General features: G+C 46.9%; 1 protein-coding gene across 1 annotated transcript in view; it reads left to right on the top strand.

The window, feature by feature from the left end:
* The first annotated feature begins 401 nt into the window (after positions 1 to 401).
* cyp26b1 (cytochrome P450, family 26, subfamily b, polypeptide 1) overlaps positions 402 to 17,668 on the top strand; it is a 40,627-nt gene continuing 23,360 nt past the window's right edge. Inside the window, exons 1-2 of the mRNA XM_006629094.3 lie at positions 402 to 549; positions 9,434 to 9,666. Of these exons, the coding sequence (XP_006629157.1) occupies positions 9,463 to 9,666 (204 nt within the window). The 5' untranslated portion in view covers positions 402 to 549; positions 9,434 to 9,462. The remainder of the gene's footprint in view (positions 550 to 9,433; positions 9,667 to 17,668) is intronic.

Genomic DNA, 17,668 nt, shown 5'->3' with positions numbered 1-17,668 from the left:
TATTATTATTATTATTATTATTATAGCTAGGTTACAAAGTGCCAATATATGTTTTACTTTATAACCTGTCTGAAAAAGCCAAAGTGTTCTCAGCCCCAGTTTAAAGTTCTTTGATTGTCTATGTTTAGGCAAACTTACTTAAGCTCTTTGTCATACGGTGTAATTCGATAAACTTCTTTTTTTTAAAAAAGAACTCTTGTTTCCGTGTCTTTTCAAAGCCCATCCACAAAACGACATTCGAGCTCCCTAGCAGAAGCGGTTCTGGGTCAGCTACAGCCTGGAACAAGGGAAACGCTCCACCGCCTTTGTGTCTCAACCTGCGCGGCGCTTAGTGTGACCGCGAGGGTCTCAGCCTCATGCTGTCCCCCAGGGGTGCAGGTAGAAATTGGTTGAGGATATGTAGTTTATTTAAAAGAAGGAAACGTCACACGTGTGGGTGTTTTCTAGGGAACTCTTGTATGTATAAAACGCGGTGGATTGTCTCAGGCTCTGACACAAACCTAGTGACGTTTGATCACAATAGCTGACGGAGTGAGCGCCCGCGGTGAGGTAAGTGCACGTTTATTTTCGCCAGCGAGAGCGCCCGGCATTTCGTTCCCACACTAACTCGTTTAAAGCGTTTTGAGATACCGGTTTACTTACACACGAAATAACTCCGTGTACTCAGCAAAGTCATAGCTTTGCAAACTCTGTGGGGAAGCGCTTGATGCTTTCTCAGCACTTGATGGATCTGCTGGGTTAACTCAATGCCAGCAGGTGTATGCCGCAAAACGGCACTCCGCTCTCACACAGGAAGAAGCTGATAAGAGGGGTAAATCTCAGAACAGAACAGAATCGTAAACATACCCACACTTTAAAACCAAGTTTAAAAAGTTCTTAACCACAAGTACACATACAGTAGATACGTTTCATTAAAAAAAAATAGAAAAGGTCATTTTTAAGAAAACCCTAACTCGAAAATCAACATTAAGCTGTAATGGAATTGTGAATATGCTGTGTTAATTCTCTGATGTCCAGGGCCTGTGTTTAACTCTTTAGCGCTTTAGTTGGTAATGTATATCCAGTACAGTGTGCGCGAGCTCTCCTGAGTCCACGTGATGTCGAGGTCGCGCGCGGACGCCTGTGGGTTTTCGGAAGCCTGACACTGACAGCCGTGATCAATGGCGATCCTCCCAGTCCCAGTTAACAGAACTGCTGCTGATGGTGGTGGATAACGAGAGGAAGCACTAGGGACAGAGCGTGTTCGGAAGCTGGATGCAGAAGCGCTAAAGTGCAGCTCACTTGGCGGGGGGTGTGGCTGATTGTCGGAGGCTAAACGATTCCCACGCGTGTTTCCACGGACAGCTCCGGCCACGGGAGATCTTCCCTTCCACTCAGTTTCTTTCCTCTCGCCTCCTTTCGGAGAAAGTGTATTTCCGGTGGGAGTAAACTGAAACAAGACCAGCACAGACCTGAAAGCGCACCTGGCATAAGGGGTCCAACATGCTGTACATCCACAGCTGTGGGCACGTTTAAAAACAGAATAACGTCACCATTAGAGCCAACACCCGGGAGGTCACAGCGCGCATACTTCCTTTTTAGGTGCTGTACCTGTTTCAATCAGTACCTGATTAAACTAATGACTTACATGAGCTTAACTTAACGAAATAATACACCGACACCAAATTGCGGAAAACGCATTGTGAATATAGGCCACCGGGTTTCATCCAGATGCTACTCGACTTGATACCGTTTTTTTGTGCAATGGATACACGCTGGTGCATGAAACGGCTTTATTCGTAAACAATCGATTAGGTCTGAGTTGTAATCACTTCTGCTGACTGATGCCTCAGATGATTGCTTGTTTACACTCTTAACATTTCTGCACACAGGCCTTCGTTTAAAAAAAAAAACAACTCTATCTCAAAAGCACATTCAGGACATAGAACTTCCCGCTGTATCCTTTCAGCCGCTCACCGAGAATGTGCTCTCAATCTTGTCCAGACCGCTATGAGCTGGTCCCCACTTTCCGGCCATCACACCTGCGAGCGCACCTGAATATAATCACTTCTGAAACTCAGAAACTGGTACAGGCTTGATGCCGATTACGAATCGCATTCAACGGTCCTATAGCCGAAAGCACATTTAAAAAAGGGTCTCGGAGCCCTGAAGTCTATTAGACTGTGATTAAAGAGCTCCCCTCGAACAAAAAGCAGAGGACACGGGAGTCACGCTAGACCGGGGCTGGGAACCAGTGCGTTAGACGAATGAATCTACAGCCAGTGCAGAAAAAGCTGTAAATGGCGGTTTACTGGTGTGCTCGCACTCGGGTCTAGATTATAGACGCGCCCTGATCTTGACCAGCAGTCCGCCTTTCCTCTGCCGCTCCGCTGCACCCTGCGCGCAAACACATCATTACAATGAAATTAAAACAAGCGTGCGAGTTAGCAAGGCGGGTTGTATTTTATGTCTGTGTTGTCTTAGAACTAAAGTCCTCCAGTCCGAAGGTCACAGAAGTCAGCACGGCTCGACCTCTTAGCAGCTGAAAGAGCCTCGGTACACGAGTCTCTCCTCGCCTCTCTCTCGGCGTTATGGAGCAGGTCCCGAGTGAGGCGCGGTTTGTAAACGCTGTTAGGCATCTTTGCGTTTGTTGCGGTGAGTCAAGTACAACCCAGGCGCAGTAAAACACAAACGTGGTGACAGCAGACCTCAGCCAGAATTTCACCCGGATGTCCGAGTTTGTGGGTTCAGAGGACCGGACAAGCTGCTCGTGTGCTGACAGTTGGGAGTCCTGCGAATACAAGTGCGTGAACTCAAATTTCGGGAGACTTGACTAAATATTAGCGCAGTAACTCGGACTAAATGAGTTACTTAAATATTCAGGCTTTCATTTCCGCCTGCGTTCTACTCTTCATTGAAAAGCTCTGTATACAAATCGCCGCGAGACGAGGCCCCGGCGCATTGATGCCCATATGAATTAAAGTCGCTATTCGCCAGGTCTGGTACATAAAAAGCCCCAGGCAGCGCTGTAAGGAGCTTTGTAGCCTTGTTGATGGTTGACTCGCCCTGTCAGCCCCGGATTAAATGTCAGGGAATGGTTTATGTACACTTTCCCTCCGCGATCCACTTGTCTAGCTTCGTGTAACTTGATGCGGATCGGAAGACGGCTGTTTAAAGACGGTAAATGCTTTGAGTCCCAACATCCGAGGGGACCGAGCGCCTGTGACAAGCTGCAGACTCTAAACCAGGTTGTCTCGGACAAACGCCTCCAAATTTCATTCGGCACTTCGTGTGTCGATTAAACGGACCAATGTGCAATGGAGAGTCCTGCAACTGTCCTTAAACCCAAACCCAGCGTCGTCGAACCGTACTGGTTCTTGTCATCCGCTCGCCACACGTGTTCTGTGTTGACGAGAAATACTTTCACAGGTCAGTGAATCGAAAAATATAAACTGTATTTTAGCATATTAAATTGGAAGAATTAGGTCCAGAAATATCTGATGGAGATTCTAATAACAACGAGTTGCTAAACATAAACCAAGCACAGACAACGGAGAATCGTTCAATCAAATGTTCTAGACCTGAGCGCTCAATGGTGTAGTTCAACAGGTGGGAACAGCCTCGCTCAGTGAGCACGGTTATTGCCGAAAAAAGATCGAGGGATATGGGTCACAAACCTAGCAACAGGCAGATATTAATTGCGTCTATAAATATAATCCAGAAGCCTTATTTAGCACAGCAGATTCAGAACGTCATCCAGACATTCTAATTAACAATGAAAACGGCAGTGACATCTACAGTATTTGTTCTGGGCGTTGCGCTGCATTAAATTGTTGCTGCAGTTAAATGTAAACTATAATATTTTAACTTTTAAGAAAATGTTATTTAATTGTATAATTGTAATAGACAAAGTTGACCAAAAACTGGATACGAACTATCAACGTTAAATTATGAGCTGTGAGCTGTTGGCGTTTGTTACCAAACTCGAGTGCCGCGCTTGTGCACCCCGGCTCGGGAAACGGCGATCAATGTTCATTGTCTCATTGTTCTTCGGTAAGAGAAGAGTAAAATTGCCAGAAAATACTAATCGCATGCGATGAATTTAGAAATATTTGAGAAGTAAGTGTTTTGGGGGCGATCTTTTGTACAAAGAAATATTACGGATAGTACGGTAAATAGTACGGTAGTTACTTAATAGTCTGATGCTGGTATTCTTTCTTCAAAATAATTATCCGAGTATCAGTCTTGGCGACCTTGTTTACCTGTAGTATTTAAATACTTTTTTCTGGTGATTTGATGCGAGTTCCATTAACATTAGACAAGTAAACATAATTGTTGGGGGAACAAAGAGGTTAGTTCCGCGCTGAAAAGTGAAGACAAAAACATATTTTACAGCCTGAAAAGTGTCGCAGCTCCCCCGTCGAATTTAAGTGGTTTACTGAAGTGTTAATCCAGCGCGAAATGAGTCTTTGAATCGAAATTACTGCGCGATCTATGGTAGAGGTTTGCAACCCGTGGTACAACGTGTCTCCCGAGAAATTCCACAAGTCAGCTATTAATTTCGTGAACGCCAGAGGCGAGGTCAAAACAGCTTCGTCTTGAAAAGAGACTCGGCCGCACGGAGCTCCCGGCGGTCCGCGGCGCCTGGTGGGCCGGGCCTGGAGCGGGCTTGGGCGGGCTTGAACGCCACGGCAGCGGCCCGGCCCGCAGTCCAGGTCGCCCATCGGTGCCTTGTAGTCGTCTGTCTCGCTGTCCTCTTCCCCTGCAGGTGCACCAGACAATTTTCAATTCAGTTCAATATGGTTTATTGGCATGACCGATGGGTACAATCAGTGTTGCCAAAGCAAATAAGAATACAATTAACATGAAACAAAACACAAAATAAAATAAAATCTACAGACAATTTACAGACATTTACAACAAATACGTAATAACATATTTACATACAGTATACTGTAAACATATGGAGCATTATTTGGAGACAGACTCACTGTTTCTCAGGCTGGGACAGGAGATCACATACTGGGCTGCCAGTTCAACTGAGTTGAACCAGTAGGATTGGGACCCGTTGTGATTCTGGCAGGTATGGGAACTCGTGGATTAGCTGTGTAAATGTGGGGAAGAATGTTTCTCTAATCCCAGAGTATCTGTCACAGTGCAGTAGGAAGTGCACCTCTGTCTCTGTTTCTCCCCGCTGGCAGTGGGAACACAGCCTGTCCTCTCTGGGCAGCCAGGTCTGTCTGTGTCCAGTGTCTGTGTCCAGGCTGTGGTCACTTAGCCTGTACTTCGTCAGGGTGTGTTTCTTTTTGCTGTTTGTCTCTGCATTGAGTCATGAGAATGGTTTGTCCTCTCCTCACAGCCAGGGCCCATAATAAGAGACATGCATATTTCCTTACTGTTTAGGGAAATTAGATCAGTCTCTGGGGGCTGTACAAGAAAGCGTTGGAGTCAATCCAGCAATAGGCACTTAAATCGCGCTTCACACTTTAAGCCTTACTTAATAACAATGCGTGTTAATATCCATAACATGAAAAATACCGAGTCAATATGAATAAAAAAAACCTACAGGGTTTTTATAACGTTCAGAAGAGACAACATTTTTTAATTTTGTTTCCCCTTCTGACAGAAAATGAAAATTCGAAACCAACTTCTTTTAACGCAGAGAATCGGCACAAAATGGTCTTTCAGCAAACAAGCCTGTGATAAACGGGCCGTGGAACGGCCGTGTGCCAGCGCTTCTGAGACCCAAGGCTGGAGAGGTCGCAGAAATGAAATCATACCAATATACGGGCTCTTGCGCCGGGCGAGTCCTCAGACAATCCAGCGACACAAAAACCGCGAAGGACGAATGAACGTCAGAGATTGCTTTTGGAATAAAGTCATGTGCGAATAGCGAAGTAAATGATATTTTGGCATAAGCAGTCCCCTATTTTTTTTATCACGATCTCTGCCTTGATATTATGCTGACGCGCTTCATGCGTTTTAATTGCTCTGCTCCTGACCGGCCTTAAGGTACAGGAGGTTGTGGGGTCGGCTTTCTGGGCTTCAGCCGCAACGTTAAGTAACTCTATTCTTACGGTTTGTTCTAACGGACTGGGCAGCCCACGGAAAAGGGAAAAATAACACATTTCATCATTCTTGTCAGAGGGAGGGGTTAATGACAGCCCTGCTCTCGGGGTTTGAAGGTAGCTTTTTACTGAGTTTCAGATCGATCGCAGTTCTCAGGCGTGCGCGCGAACAGCCCAATAGTTCTCTCTGGGCCGCAGCTGCGCCAGTCATTACCCTTCCGTTAATTAAGAGAGGCGTTAAATTGCGCTGTGATAGTAATCGCATTCGGGGAGCTTAGAGATATTTTCAAAGCTTAATTAGATATAAAATGATCATAAATAAATACAAGAATTATATAAAAGTGTGTTACTGCTGCTTCTAGATTTAATTTACCTTTTAGCTTTTCACTGGCAAAGACTAATACGTGTTCAAAAGTAAACTTAACTTTAATGACCAGCGGAACCCTTCGAAAACTACAGAACAGAGACAGAGTTTTCCCTGTTCTTTTCTCTATGGCCACATTATTTTTTTAACATATATAGCTATATTTATTGTAATATTTTTTTATAATATATTTATTATAATTCCATTATTGTATTGAAATAATAGAGACCGCAAAGCGAATGAATAAAAACAACACCATCGTGATATAATGGCTATAGTATATTTCTGTTAAAACGACAGAACCGCCGTCTTCAGACAGAACTGAGGCGATCGGGCCGGCGGTCCAGCTGCGCAGCTCGGCGATTCCGTCCCAGAGCGCAGAGCTGGGGAGAGGAGAGATCGCACGGCTTTCTGAGGCTGCAAACTTTTCGGAGCCGCTAGGCAGCAGTGTAGGGCAACGAGAAGCCCTGTTAACCAGCAGCTGCTGGAGACTGAAACGATTTCTTAGAAGAACAGAGTAGTAAAAAGCGACGAAATGAGTTGAATCACCTAGAGCAGGCAGTGCAAACACGGGTCACATTTACTTTGACCTTAGCGAATCCGAAACAAAATCCTAATATCAGAAGGAAAAGACAGGACACTGGAACTGCAACCAAAAAACCCTTATTGTAACAAACATGTAAGGATTTTACCCTCTCGTCTCACGGTCCTCTAGCAGAGAAGCGCTGTTCGCTTTCTCACACTAACGGGTTTAAGACTCGTTTCGGTCAACATGACTTCAGGGTCCCCGCCGTTCAAAAGTCCCGAGGGGCTGATTGACTTGATATTGAGGCTTTCTGTAGTGACAAGAACCCGCGGAAAAGTCTGCACCTCTGCTGCTTTGATTTAAAGATTTTGCTACCAAAGTGCTTCTCGAGACGCAGCCTGAAATAAAGATTACAAAGGCAGTTAAAAGATTGGAATAAGTCACCGTCTGCATTATTTTATTTTGAAGGGTATATCAAATAAAGATGTCTCATCTGGGGACCGCTGAGAAGAGACCTCGGTTCCAGCTGTCCTTAAAGGTCCGCTTCTACATGCTGTACTCCCGCAGAGGCAGCGCTCCGCTGTAACCCGACCGGTTCCGCGGTACCGGACCGAGAGACGCGCTGGGCTGTACCTGCTGTCAGGTGCGCCAGGGACCCGCCGACGCAGCGGCGAGGATGGTGTTAAAACCAGCGCTAATTTACAGTTATTCTGGACGCGAGTATGGAGTATATAACTGTTATTCTGATAAATGGTTTGAAAACCTTTAGCTGGTTACGAGCCTCTTATATGCTCAATTGCGCCTAATTATCGCCATAGAGTTTTTCAGTTTGCGCTAACGTCATATATATATATGCCGTATACGTGCATTTAAAAGCTGCGAATACCCCTCTGATAAACTGTACTTATGTGCGGCTGTAATGCTTACGTTAATTAGATTGTACCCTATGTGTTCAGGGTGAAGATCTGTATTAGTGATATATCCTGCTTAGAACGTAATGACCCGTCATACCCACTTTGGCTATTTAATTAATATAAAAATAATGGAAGTGAAAATGTCACTAACCCCGGGTACTACTACCACACGCAGATAGCGATGGTATTCCTAATTATCCAAATACACAACTGCGAATAAAGTGACACCTTTGCGCTGGGAAAGTTCTATACGAAGCTAGTTTTAATTTTATTACAATATATACATTTTACTGCCTGAAAAAATCCTTTTGCACGTTAAGGAACGGTACTCTTACGGCATAAATCCGTAAACACCAAGTAATCCCCTAACATTTGGGACTCTTAGTCACGTTCCCTTCTGTCTTCATGCAGACTCCGAGCTGCTCTGAGGCAGGGTAAAGGCGTGCTGTACCTCCTAGTGAACTCGGGTACAGGATTCGGCGCTTTCGAGCAGCGACATTTGCGCTCGTCATCTGAGCGCGGACGCGTTTCCCATTTCCAGGTGAGACCGAGAGCTCCCAGAAACGTCCGATGAGCGAAATCCAAATTTCAAGACGGGGAAAAGAAACTCTTAAGCATTAACCCCGATCGTCTGCCCCCCCACCTCACCCCCCCGCGCTCTCCCCGGGCCGCTGTCCAGCTCCCGCACGCTCCTGCGCTCGGGCCGCTCACTCTCCACCCCGCCTCGGAGCGGGGGGGGCGCCCTGGCTCCGCGCCGCCGCACTGCCTCCCCTATATAAACACACAGTGGAGGCTCGCTCTGCGACTCGATCTCACATTGAGAGACTGTGTGTGAAAAGAGAGAGAGAGAGAGGAGAGAGAGTGAAAGGAGGTAGAGAGAGAGAGACTTAACTTTCCACCACCATCTGAAGATTTTAAACATAGTAGCCTACAGCATCTGAGAGCGAGCTACAAAGGATTATATATCTCAGCCTGACATTTATTGCTACTGTACTTGACTCAGATCAGTTTGTTTTGTATAGGTGATCGAGATCCTACTTAATCAATTTGAAAAATTCGGGGGACAAAGTAGAAAGTTTTTTTTGGGAGGAAATGGAACTTTTTTCCTTTTAGTTCATCTTAATTTTAATTATTTCTTATTTTGAGTTACGTTTTTTGCAAACTGCCCCCGCCCCGATTATATAGGAGGATAAACTTTGCAGGAATATGGCTAAACTGAATTTCTAAAATGCGTGTGACGAAAAACACATCATCAATTTGATCAATTTGACTGCAGAAAACAGAAAACTACCTGTCTTGAACTAAAGCTGAAATGTTTTCTCCAATAACTCCTTATTCCACAATCTCTGTCAGTTTTATCAGGTGCTCCGCTAATTAGGATTTAAACTAGACGCAGTGAAGAGCAGCTTTAGTCATTAACACAGGAGAAAAGTTATAGAGAAAGAAAAAACACAAAATAAAAACAAAGCTAACAATGCTGGCTACCAGGTGATCTGAAGAAGTATATGATTGCTAGGTTCCATTTGCTCATTTCAAGTTTTTAAGAACTTTATTTTTGCGATTTTTTGTTTTATTACTCAAGAGACAGCGCAGGACTCCACCGCCGTCACGATGCTTTTTGACAGTTTTGACCTGGTGTCCGCTCTGGCGACTCTGGCGGCGTGCTTGGTGTCAGTGGCTTTGCTGCTGGCAGTCTCCCAGCAGCTGTGGCAGCTGCGCTGGACCGCCACGCGGGACAAGAGCTGCAAGCTGCCCATGCCGAAGGGCTCCATGGGATTCCCCATCGTCGGAGAGACCTGCCACTGGCTGTTCCAGGTAAGCGCGCCCGGCCGCGGTCTGCCTGCTGCTGCTGCTCCCGAGGCGGGCCGGTACCGGCTCTGGCACACGCCTGCTCACGGCTGGCCCGTGGTATTCCTGAGCACGCCGCGTCTGTGTCGCGAAGCCAGGACTCAGTTTCTTATACAAATCACACATTTGTTTTAACACACGTTATTTCTGTGGTGTCCGTTTAAACCGTTTTGTAAGGGAAAAAAAAGGGTTTTGAAGGATAACTTTTTATTTTTACTCATGCGTGTTAATCAATCTAATTTCCTGAAAACGGTGCCTTAATTGAGCAAAATTAGTGATGGCAGTTTTAGAACTGTTTTCACGCCAAGATATTAATCAGCGTTGGTCTTCGTGTGTAGCCAGCCTTTCGCACATTTACACCAAAATATTTTGTTCTCTCTTTCATTTTAATGCCTCTTCACATATGGAAAATGAAAACAGTCGTTAAAATGCTTGAAAGCCGTGGTTTATGTTGATATGGCAGTGAGAAGGCACAGAGCGCAGTGCGTGGTTTGGACTAGGGGCTCAGAAACGCGTCTGTCTCGGGCACTGCGCGCCGCGCTCTGAGGAGACGTCAGGCACTTTCCCTTGTCTGGGGCTGTGTGCGTTTCCGAGCCTCGGGCACTTTCCCTCTATACGATCTGCATCTATTCTTTACATTCAGCAGAAGTACAGGACAAAGTGCCTCATCTGCCTGAGCGTCCTATGCGCAGAGGTCTTGATTAATTCCTGGGTAAGGCAGCGCTGACGCGTTTTCCTCAGATGTGTTTATTAGATATTCCCATCGGCGACAGGACGTTACTTGGCAAACCCGAAGCCGCGTGTTCAGATCACTCGCCAGCGTTGAGCAATCGTTATTAGGTCGATTTCCTACAGCCAGGGAAGGGAAACTTTTCCTAATATTCCAGGGTTTCGTGGCACTGTTTCAAGTGGATATTTACCTCTGCCGGAGCGCGTGTGCATTCCCGTGGGTTGGCGAGTTTGACAAGTCGCGCGCGACAGCTCTAGCGCTGCCTTTCCAGCGGGAGAGGGCTGGTACACGAGTCAAGAGAGGAAAACCTATCCAGGTTAATTACTGTCGCTCTGTCTCGGCACCCTCTCTCAGGCGTGTTAGGAAACGGGGGCATGTTTGTGTCTGTCCCGCGGTCTTACATATTTGTGGGGAGGAATTCCGATTACCGTCTTGACCATTGAAGGGGTATGTTACTGAACCGACAGGTGTAGCGAGTGAACGGAGCACAACAGGAAGCCTTTTGTTTTGTTCTGTTTGAGATCAATTATATTTCCCGTCTTCCAAAATCATTCCACATTGAACACTTCTCTTCAAAACTCGTCACGCCCACTCTTGCTCACCGTGTCAGAATCACCATGTGAGAAGTAACACCGAAGCTCGTATAAAAAAGCTCACATCACGCCTATCACGCTTTTGCGTTATAGTAAAAGAAGAAAAAAATGCAATTAAAAACGTCATTGCCGTAGCAAATGAAGAATTAGGTATTTTAGCTGTTCCAGGTAGTCTAATTCACTAACAATCCGGCATTGTAGAAGGAGCCCCCGGAGACTGGGACTGGTTTGCACGACTGCTCGGTTCTGCTCGGGCGCCCTGTCGTGTCGGTCCTGACGCCACAGCGGCGCCGCTTCCGGCTCCTGGACGGAGCGCTGTGACCACGCGCCGGAGCGTGCCCTCCCGCGCGTGCCGGGACGCGGAGCTCCGCGCGCTCCTCGGGGGTCCCGGCTGTCAGGCTGGCGAGGACGCTGCACGGCGCGACCCTCCTTCACGGCCCGCCGCCGCCCCTCACACCGCGCTGCCGCGCTCGCCGGAATGTCCTATAGTACCCCTTTCTCGGCCGCGGTTCAGAAGGAAGTTTCTCGTTTTTTCTTCTCCTGGAAGACATTCAAAAATCTGATTCTCTCTCCCCCCTCCCCACCCTTTTCGTGCTTTGAGAGGAAGTTTTATCCGTCTCTCTCCATGCACCCCCGTGGCTCTGCCCTTCTGGTGTTCACTATGGGTCGTACAAGCTGTGAAGACATCGTTGTGGAGTCGTGTCTTCGAGGACAGCAAAGACTGCGCAGGAGACAGAATTCGCTCAGCCTTGAATATCGTCGGTTCACATTTTAGAACGAGGCTCGTGGTGCGCTGTCTCTCTATATAGCCCAAAAGACCGCGCGCAGTGCATCTAAAGACGTAGGTGTGTCTTGTGCTCTTCACGAGTCCAGGCCGGATCCCTGCTCGTGTGTGGAAAGGGCCAGGACCTGTGTGGGCAGGAGAGGGAGCTGTGGACAGCTGACTCCAGCGAGCCTCTGGACGGCCCCTCGCGCTCCACATTCATCAGGTGGCTGAAGCGGATCAGGAGCGCCTCCTCCATGTGTGGAAATTATACTCTGAAGAGGGAGACGTTGTGAGACGAAACAACACATTTATCAGGGCTGAGGGGTCAGGGGTCAGGGGCAGGGCGGCGCAGCGGTCAGCATTGGTGCCTCGGGTTCGATTCCCACAGTGCTGTCTGAGTGGAGCTTGTATGCTTTCCCCATGTTCGTGTGGGTTTCTCGTGCCTGTGAACCGGGGGTGGACGGGCATCCCGTCCAGGGTGTACCCCGCCTTGCGCCCCTTGTTTTGCCGGGATAGGCTCTGGCTCTGGCGGAAGGGGGTCAGGAAGTGGATGGAGGACGGTGGACTGGGGACCCGGGAAGCCCTCCTGCCGGGAGACCGTGAGTCCTCAGAAGCTCCTAGCAGGACGAGGCCGACTGCAGATCGCCCGTCTGCTACCGTCAAGGCTGTCCGAGATTCCTTTCCTCTTCCCAGTTGGACAGGACTGAACAGGCGCTCACAAATCCCTCTCAACCAAAATCCTTCCCTGCCGCAGCGCAGAGAGGTTTCTTGTTGGAATATTGTGCGAAAACTTGGTTTCATAAAAAAGCGCTCCGTTCTTGTCCACACGACACGACGAGGCGCTCTGGCTCTCTGACGGCACCAGTGGCACATGCGTTCTGTGTCGGACTGTGTTTGCCTTAAGCGCCCAGGCAGGCGACGGAATGCGTCTCTGGAGCGCTTGTGGCAAGAGCCATTTTTTTGTTTGACTGATTGAACTATTTCTTTGGAATCTGAGTCACTCGTCTTGCCCTGCGCAATTGCTGGCTGCGGAAAGCCAGCAGCACAAAAAAACGCTCCTCAGATTTCCATTCGCATTGTGCTGCACAGGAGTCTTCTCTTTCCACTGGCACAGAGCTGCTTCTGTGGCTTCCTTCTAAGTGCCTATTGTGGCCTGTTTTCTCCTTTTCCTCCTTCTGATTTTGAGCTGGCAGCTCTTTTCTCTCTGTTTAAGTGTAACCCATTCAGAGTGGGTTGCCATCCACCCTGACCTGCCTCTGCACTCCTGTGCTGGCTCAGGAGAATCAGAGACGCAAGCCCCTTCCAGACATGTGTTGTTAATCTGGTGGCTTCTTTTTCCCCCTCACTGAAAACCTGGAATGAGAAAAGTTGAAGGCTTTAGAGTCGGGGAGACGTGTCCGGCTGAGAGAGGCCAGTGAGCGACAGGGGTCGCTGTTGCTTGGCAAACCGAGGGTCCCAGAGTCGTTACTACTGAGCTCGTTCCTGGGGGCTTGCAACTAGTTTCACATTTCCATTTAAACCACTGCCATCTGAAATTGGCACCTCGTGGCCTCATACCAGCCAGTGCCAGGCAGTGTAATTCACCCAGTGTTGCTGTGGTTAAAAGAATCTGAACGTTTTTTCTTCATCTTTTCAGTTTTGCAGTTTTCAGTAATGCTCACCCAGTTTCGGATTTCCTTTTAATTGTGGGTGAGTAATTAATAAATACCTAATTCGCTCAAAAAGCACTGGTTTGGTGATGTGACATTATGTGTCTGTTGATTAACCCTTTATTCTGGGATGTTCAGTGCATTACTGTTGCTGTTGGGTCTCTGTACTTGGGTGTACTTGGGTCTCTGTACTTTACACTGACCGGATAAAAACTTCCAGTTCTGTTCTCCTCCAGAGTTCAGCAGGGTATCTGGTACTGTAGATACTGCACTTCACAAAAAAGCTGATGTCTGGAGAAATAACATAAAACGTATGAACTGGCTGTTAGTTATTTTACAGATCCCATTCTGATGAAACTACACACTCACAGGGTGGGTTCTTAATCAGCTTTGCAGGGACCAGCAAACACAGAGATAAGGCCTGCCTCATATCTACATTTAAACCTTTAGCAGTCATGGTCCATTAGGGTTCTGTCTGACCTTTGCTCTTTGCAGTCACCAACAAAGGCTCCTTCACAGGCACTGAGTGTGATTTTCTAGGAGGCTGACTTCAGTGCTCATATTCTCACAAAAAGCTCTTTATTCTTACCATGGCACCTCACACTGCTAGCACACTACAGCCAAGCAGGGGGACTGGTACTCTTCCACAGAGAGGAAGAGGAGGGCAAAAGCACAGAGAAAACAAAGCAAATGAAAACAAACACATGGTGACATGTCATAAAACCAACAGTAATGCTTACTGTGCCCAGTTGCAAAAACTGTCATAAAGCACAAGGACTACATGAAGGCGACATTAGAAGACTACCTGTCCATCTTTCCCTCTGTATTGCATGGTATAGCGAGCCATGAAGAGACACTGGACTGGCAGTAAAGCACTGAGAGGAATCCAGGCAGAGCAGCTCAGGAACAAACGCTCTTCCAGTATACTTGGTTATTGGGCCAGTGGTGCCCTCGCAGGGTGAAGACGCCATGCCAGCTGTTGCAGGGTCTCATACACGGTGCTGTACCTGCTGCTGATCCTGCTGCGCTTTGTGCCACTGCTGGCACCTGGCACGGGGCACGGCTAGCCCTGCTTCTCGGTTCAGGCAGCGGGCACCATTGATTGAGGCTGGAGGCAGTATGGGGGGTGGCAGCCTGCCCAAGGCCTTGACAAGCCCAGCCCCGGGGACAAAAAGAGCTCCCCAGGGGTCCCATCCTCACGGCCCGGTCTCACCGCCCCCCCGCCGCGGGAGGAGACGGGTGCTTCGAATCTGCATGCAGCGCGCCCGCTCGCTGCTCACTCCCCGGAGGCCCCGAGCGAGACTCGGCTTTCTTCACAACACTGCCCAGATTAAGAACTGACTGGCACCGCGGCCCGATGCCCTCGCATTCACCTCTGGAGACCAAAGTGTCCTGAAACGACTCTTGTGTTGGAGCACAAAGAGGAAAAGGTCTAGCAGGGCCCAGCTTGGCAGCGCTCGGGGTCTTTTCACAAAAGAGGTCCTGGGGTGAGCACTCACACACACTGAACAACCATAATCTCGCTTCTCATAGACCTTCCAGGTTGAAGGTCAGGCCATTTTCCTTTGCTCCTCGTCCACTCTTGGCCCTTTTGTTTGTGGGTTTTGTGTTTCGGGGGTAATTGGTTGGCTTCCACCTCTTTTTCCCAGCCCTCACAGCCTGCAGTGAACGCGTTGCCCCGCAAACCTCCAGCCCCGCGCTAATGCATCGTGCGGGCTCTGAGACTGGCACTTCTTTTCCTTTTCATACACAAACGGAAGACCTGTCACTTTCTTCCTGGATTACAGATCCAGCTGCCCCTGTCCCTGGCAGTGGAGCAGTGACTGTGCAGTGCCACCAAAGGGAGAAGAATAGCAGGGCCATTCTCCCCGACAGCCACACAGCCCACTTCAGTGCATTCATTCCCTCCTGAAGTCATGCCAGTGTGCCCTTGCTAAAAGACTCCAGTGGTTATGTTTATGTAAATAGAGTAAAAAAAAGCAGCAAAATCTGTCTTTAACTGTTTGTATATGGTTTTTGAATATGATACTCCTGCAAACATCGGTATGCTATGTAATCCTTTCTACTTCATTCCCTCTGACTCTCCCAGACTTGGTAATTCTGAAATGTATGGACTTTGGCCCCAGCTGTTTCTGTGTTAGTGGTGAAAGTGAGCACACCAAGGTCAGCGGTGGACATAGACTGAGAGCTTCCTTGTGAAAGTGACTGCTTTTCCTCAGTAACCTTTAATATACATGGAGCAGCAAAACGAGCTGAAGAGACAATAACAGCAGAGCCCCAGACATGTGCTCCATGTGATACAACCATGTCACATACATAAAAATTTTATACAAGAAAGTAATTGATTTCTGCTTCAGCAAACAATAAATTCGACTGAGGTGGCTATAGCATCTACACCTCACTTGTGGAGGATTATAGTTAGACATAAATCAGAACACTGGAAGACAAGATTAATTAAAGCTCAGAGAGGACGAATTCTCCATCCATGCATTTATCCTGTTTTTAACCACCTTGTCCTCTCCAGGGCTGCAGGGCACACAGGGCCTATCCCAGCAAGCGACATTTTTCATTTAAAGCAGTAATTGCACTGAACAATTCACGTAATCAATACGGTATAAATAAAAAATATCATATTAATCTGCATTTTGAATCCTCCGCACATTCCCATGTCCCGCACCAGAGTAACAAGAAAGACGTCATTCTGATGAAAGTTCTTTTAATTTGTGGTGATACCAGTACTTCAAATATCGCCATGGTACAGATGGATTGACAGAAATAGTTTTTGGATTTAGTAATGTTCCAAAATAGCTCAGTGTTTCATTTCTTTATGTTGTGAACTCCTTGCTCAATGTGCAGTTTTAAGTCGTCTGTGAAATGACAGACTCTACCTGGAGGACTGATTGCATGAGAATCCTTTACTGTTAAAGGGCTAATGAACTCCAGTGTTAGGGTAACTCCTGCACTGATCTAAATAAATATAATTAAAGGGCTGTTTTGTGGTGCTAATAAAAGAGTCATTTGTACAACATTTCCACTGCTGCACAAAGACTACCTTTATGTGATGGGAGTTTCAACCGGTGTCCAATTTATACAAAAATTTGTATTTTTAGTCTTGTGCTCTGTTTGGAAGGAGTCAGTGGAAAAAGCAGTCCCCTTTATTGCACCCCTTGTAAAATATCTGATAAATTTCTTTTAAAAAGAAAAGAACTATTGAGAACTGTATCTTAACTCTGTCATTTCCAGCCAGCCTTCACAAGAGCATAAGCAGTGCAGTGTGTGTGAGGCCTGGGATTGCTTTTTCAGCACAATTTTCACAGATTAGATACAATTCAGAACCAACCCAGGTACAGTAGCTGTCTGTCTGTCTTCCAGTGGGTGACGGACAACATGAGATAAGATTGCATGCTGCAAAACAAGTTTATTTTCCTGTTCAATTTTTAACTGGAAAATAGTGACTCCTTCTTCCATTTCATTTGTGTTTTGAGGTACACAAAATAGTTAATGCTGCCCTACTCCACCTAGTTTGCCTTCAGTTTCAATTGACCAATCAGAATGCACTTCATCACTCATACTCCAGAAGCCCTGCCAGCAGAGACTGAGGTCAAAGAGCAATTTGGAGCTAATTTCTGTTCTCCGTCTCACTCAGGTATTCTTGCTGCCAGGAAAAGCACGTTTAATGTGTGAGTTATTCATTAGACGTCTGCAAAACAAGCAAACAAAAAGCAGATTTCTTGATCTGAGTTATATTTTCTGATAGGCATGGAATTTTCTGCACACAACATAACCAGAAACAAAAAAAAAATAACGAAAGCTAGGAGACTCCTATAATTTAAAATGGTTTCCACTCATCAGAGCTAATAATGCAGGCATGACATCAAAGCTTGCAAGTTATTTGTTTCAGAAAATGAAAGTGTCTGTGAACTTTTCAAAAGCTAAAAAGATGAATTTAGATTTTCAAAAAGGATAGTATGATACACATGCACACTCAGCTATATTACATTCCTGTTACTGGCTGGACTGGTTGTGAGTTCACTTGCACATCTGATTTCTTGTGAGCCCCTGGAACCAGAGGGCATTCCTCGCCTGCTAACTGAATGTCACCACAAACGTTCCGCTGGAGAGAAGGTGTCATATGAAAGGCAAAGCCAGAAAGGCTCAGTTTGATGTACAACAGGCAAAAGCTCAAGCTTATTCTCGCTTACAGGGTCCAGTGGGTAATACAGCTCTATGA

This window comes from Lepisosteus oculatus, chromosome 1 (assembly GCF_040954835.1).
Source record: "Lepisosteus oculatus isolate fLepOcu1 chromosome 1, fLepOcu1.hap2, whole genome shotgun sequence".
Lineage (NCBI taxonomy): Eukaryota > Metazoa > Chordata > Actinopteri > Semionotiformes > Lepisosteidae > Lepisosteus > Lepisosteus oculatus.
The sequence above is the reverse complement of the archived record's forward strand: the minus strand, read 5'-3'. Positions and strand labels throughout refer to the sequence as shown.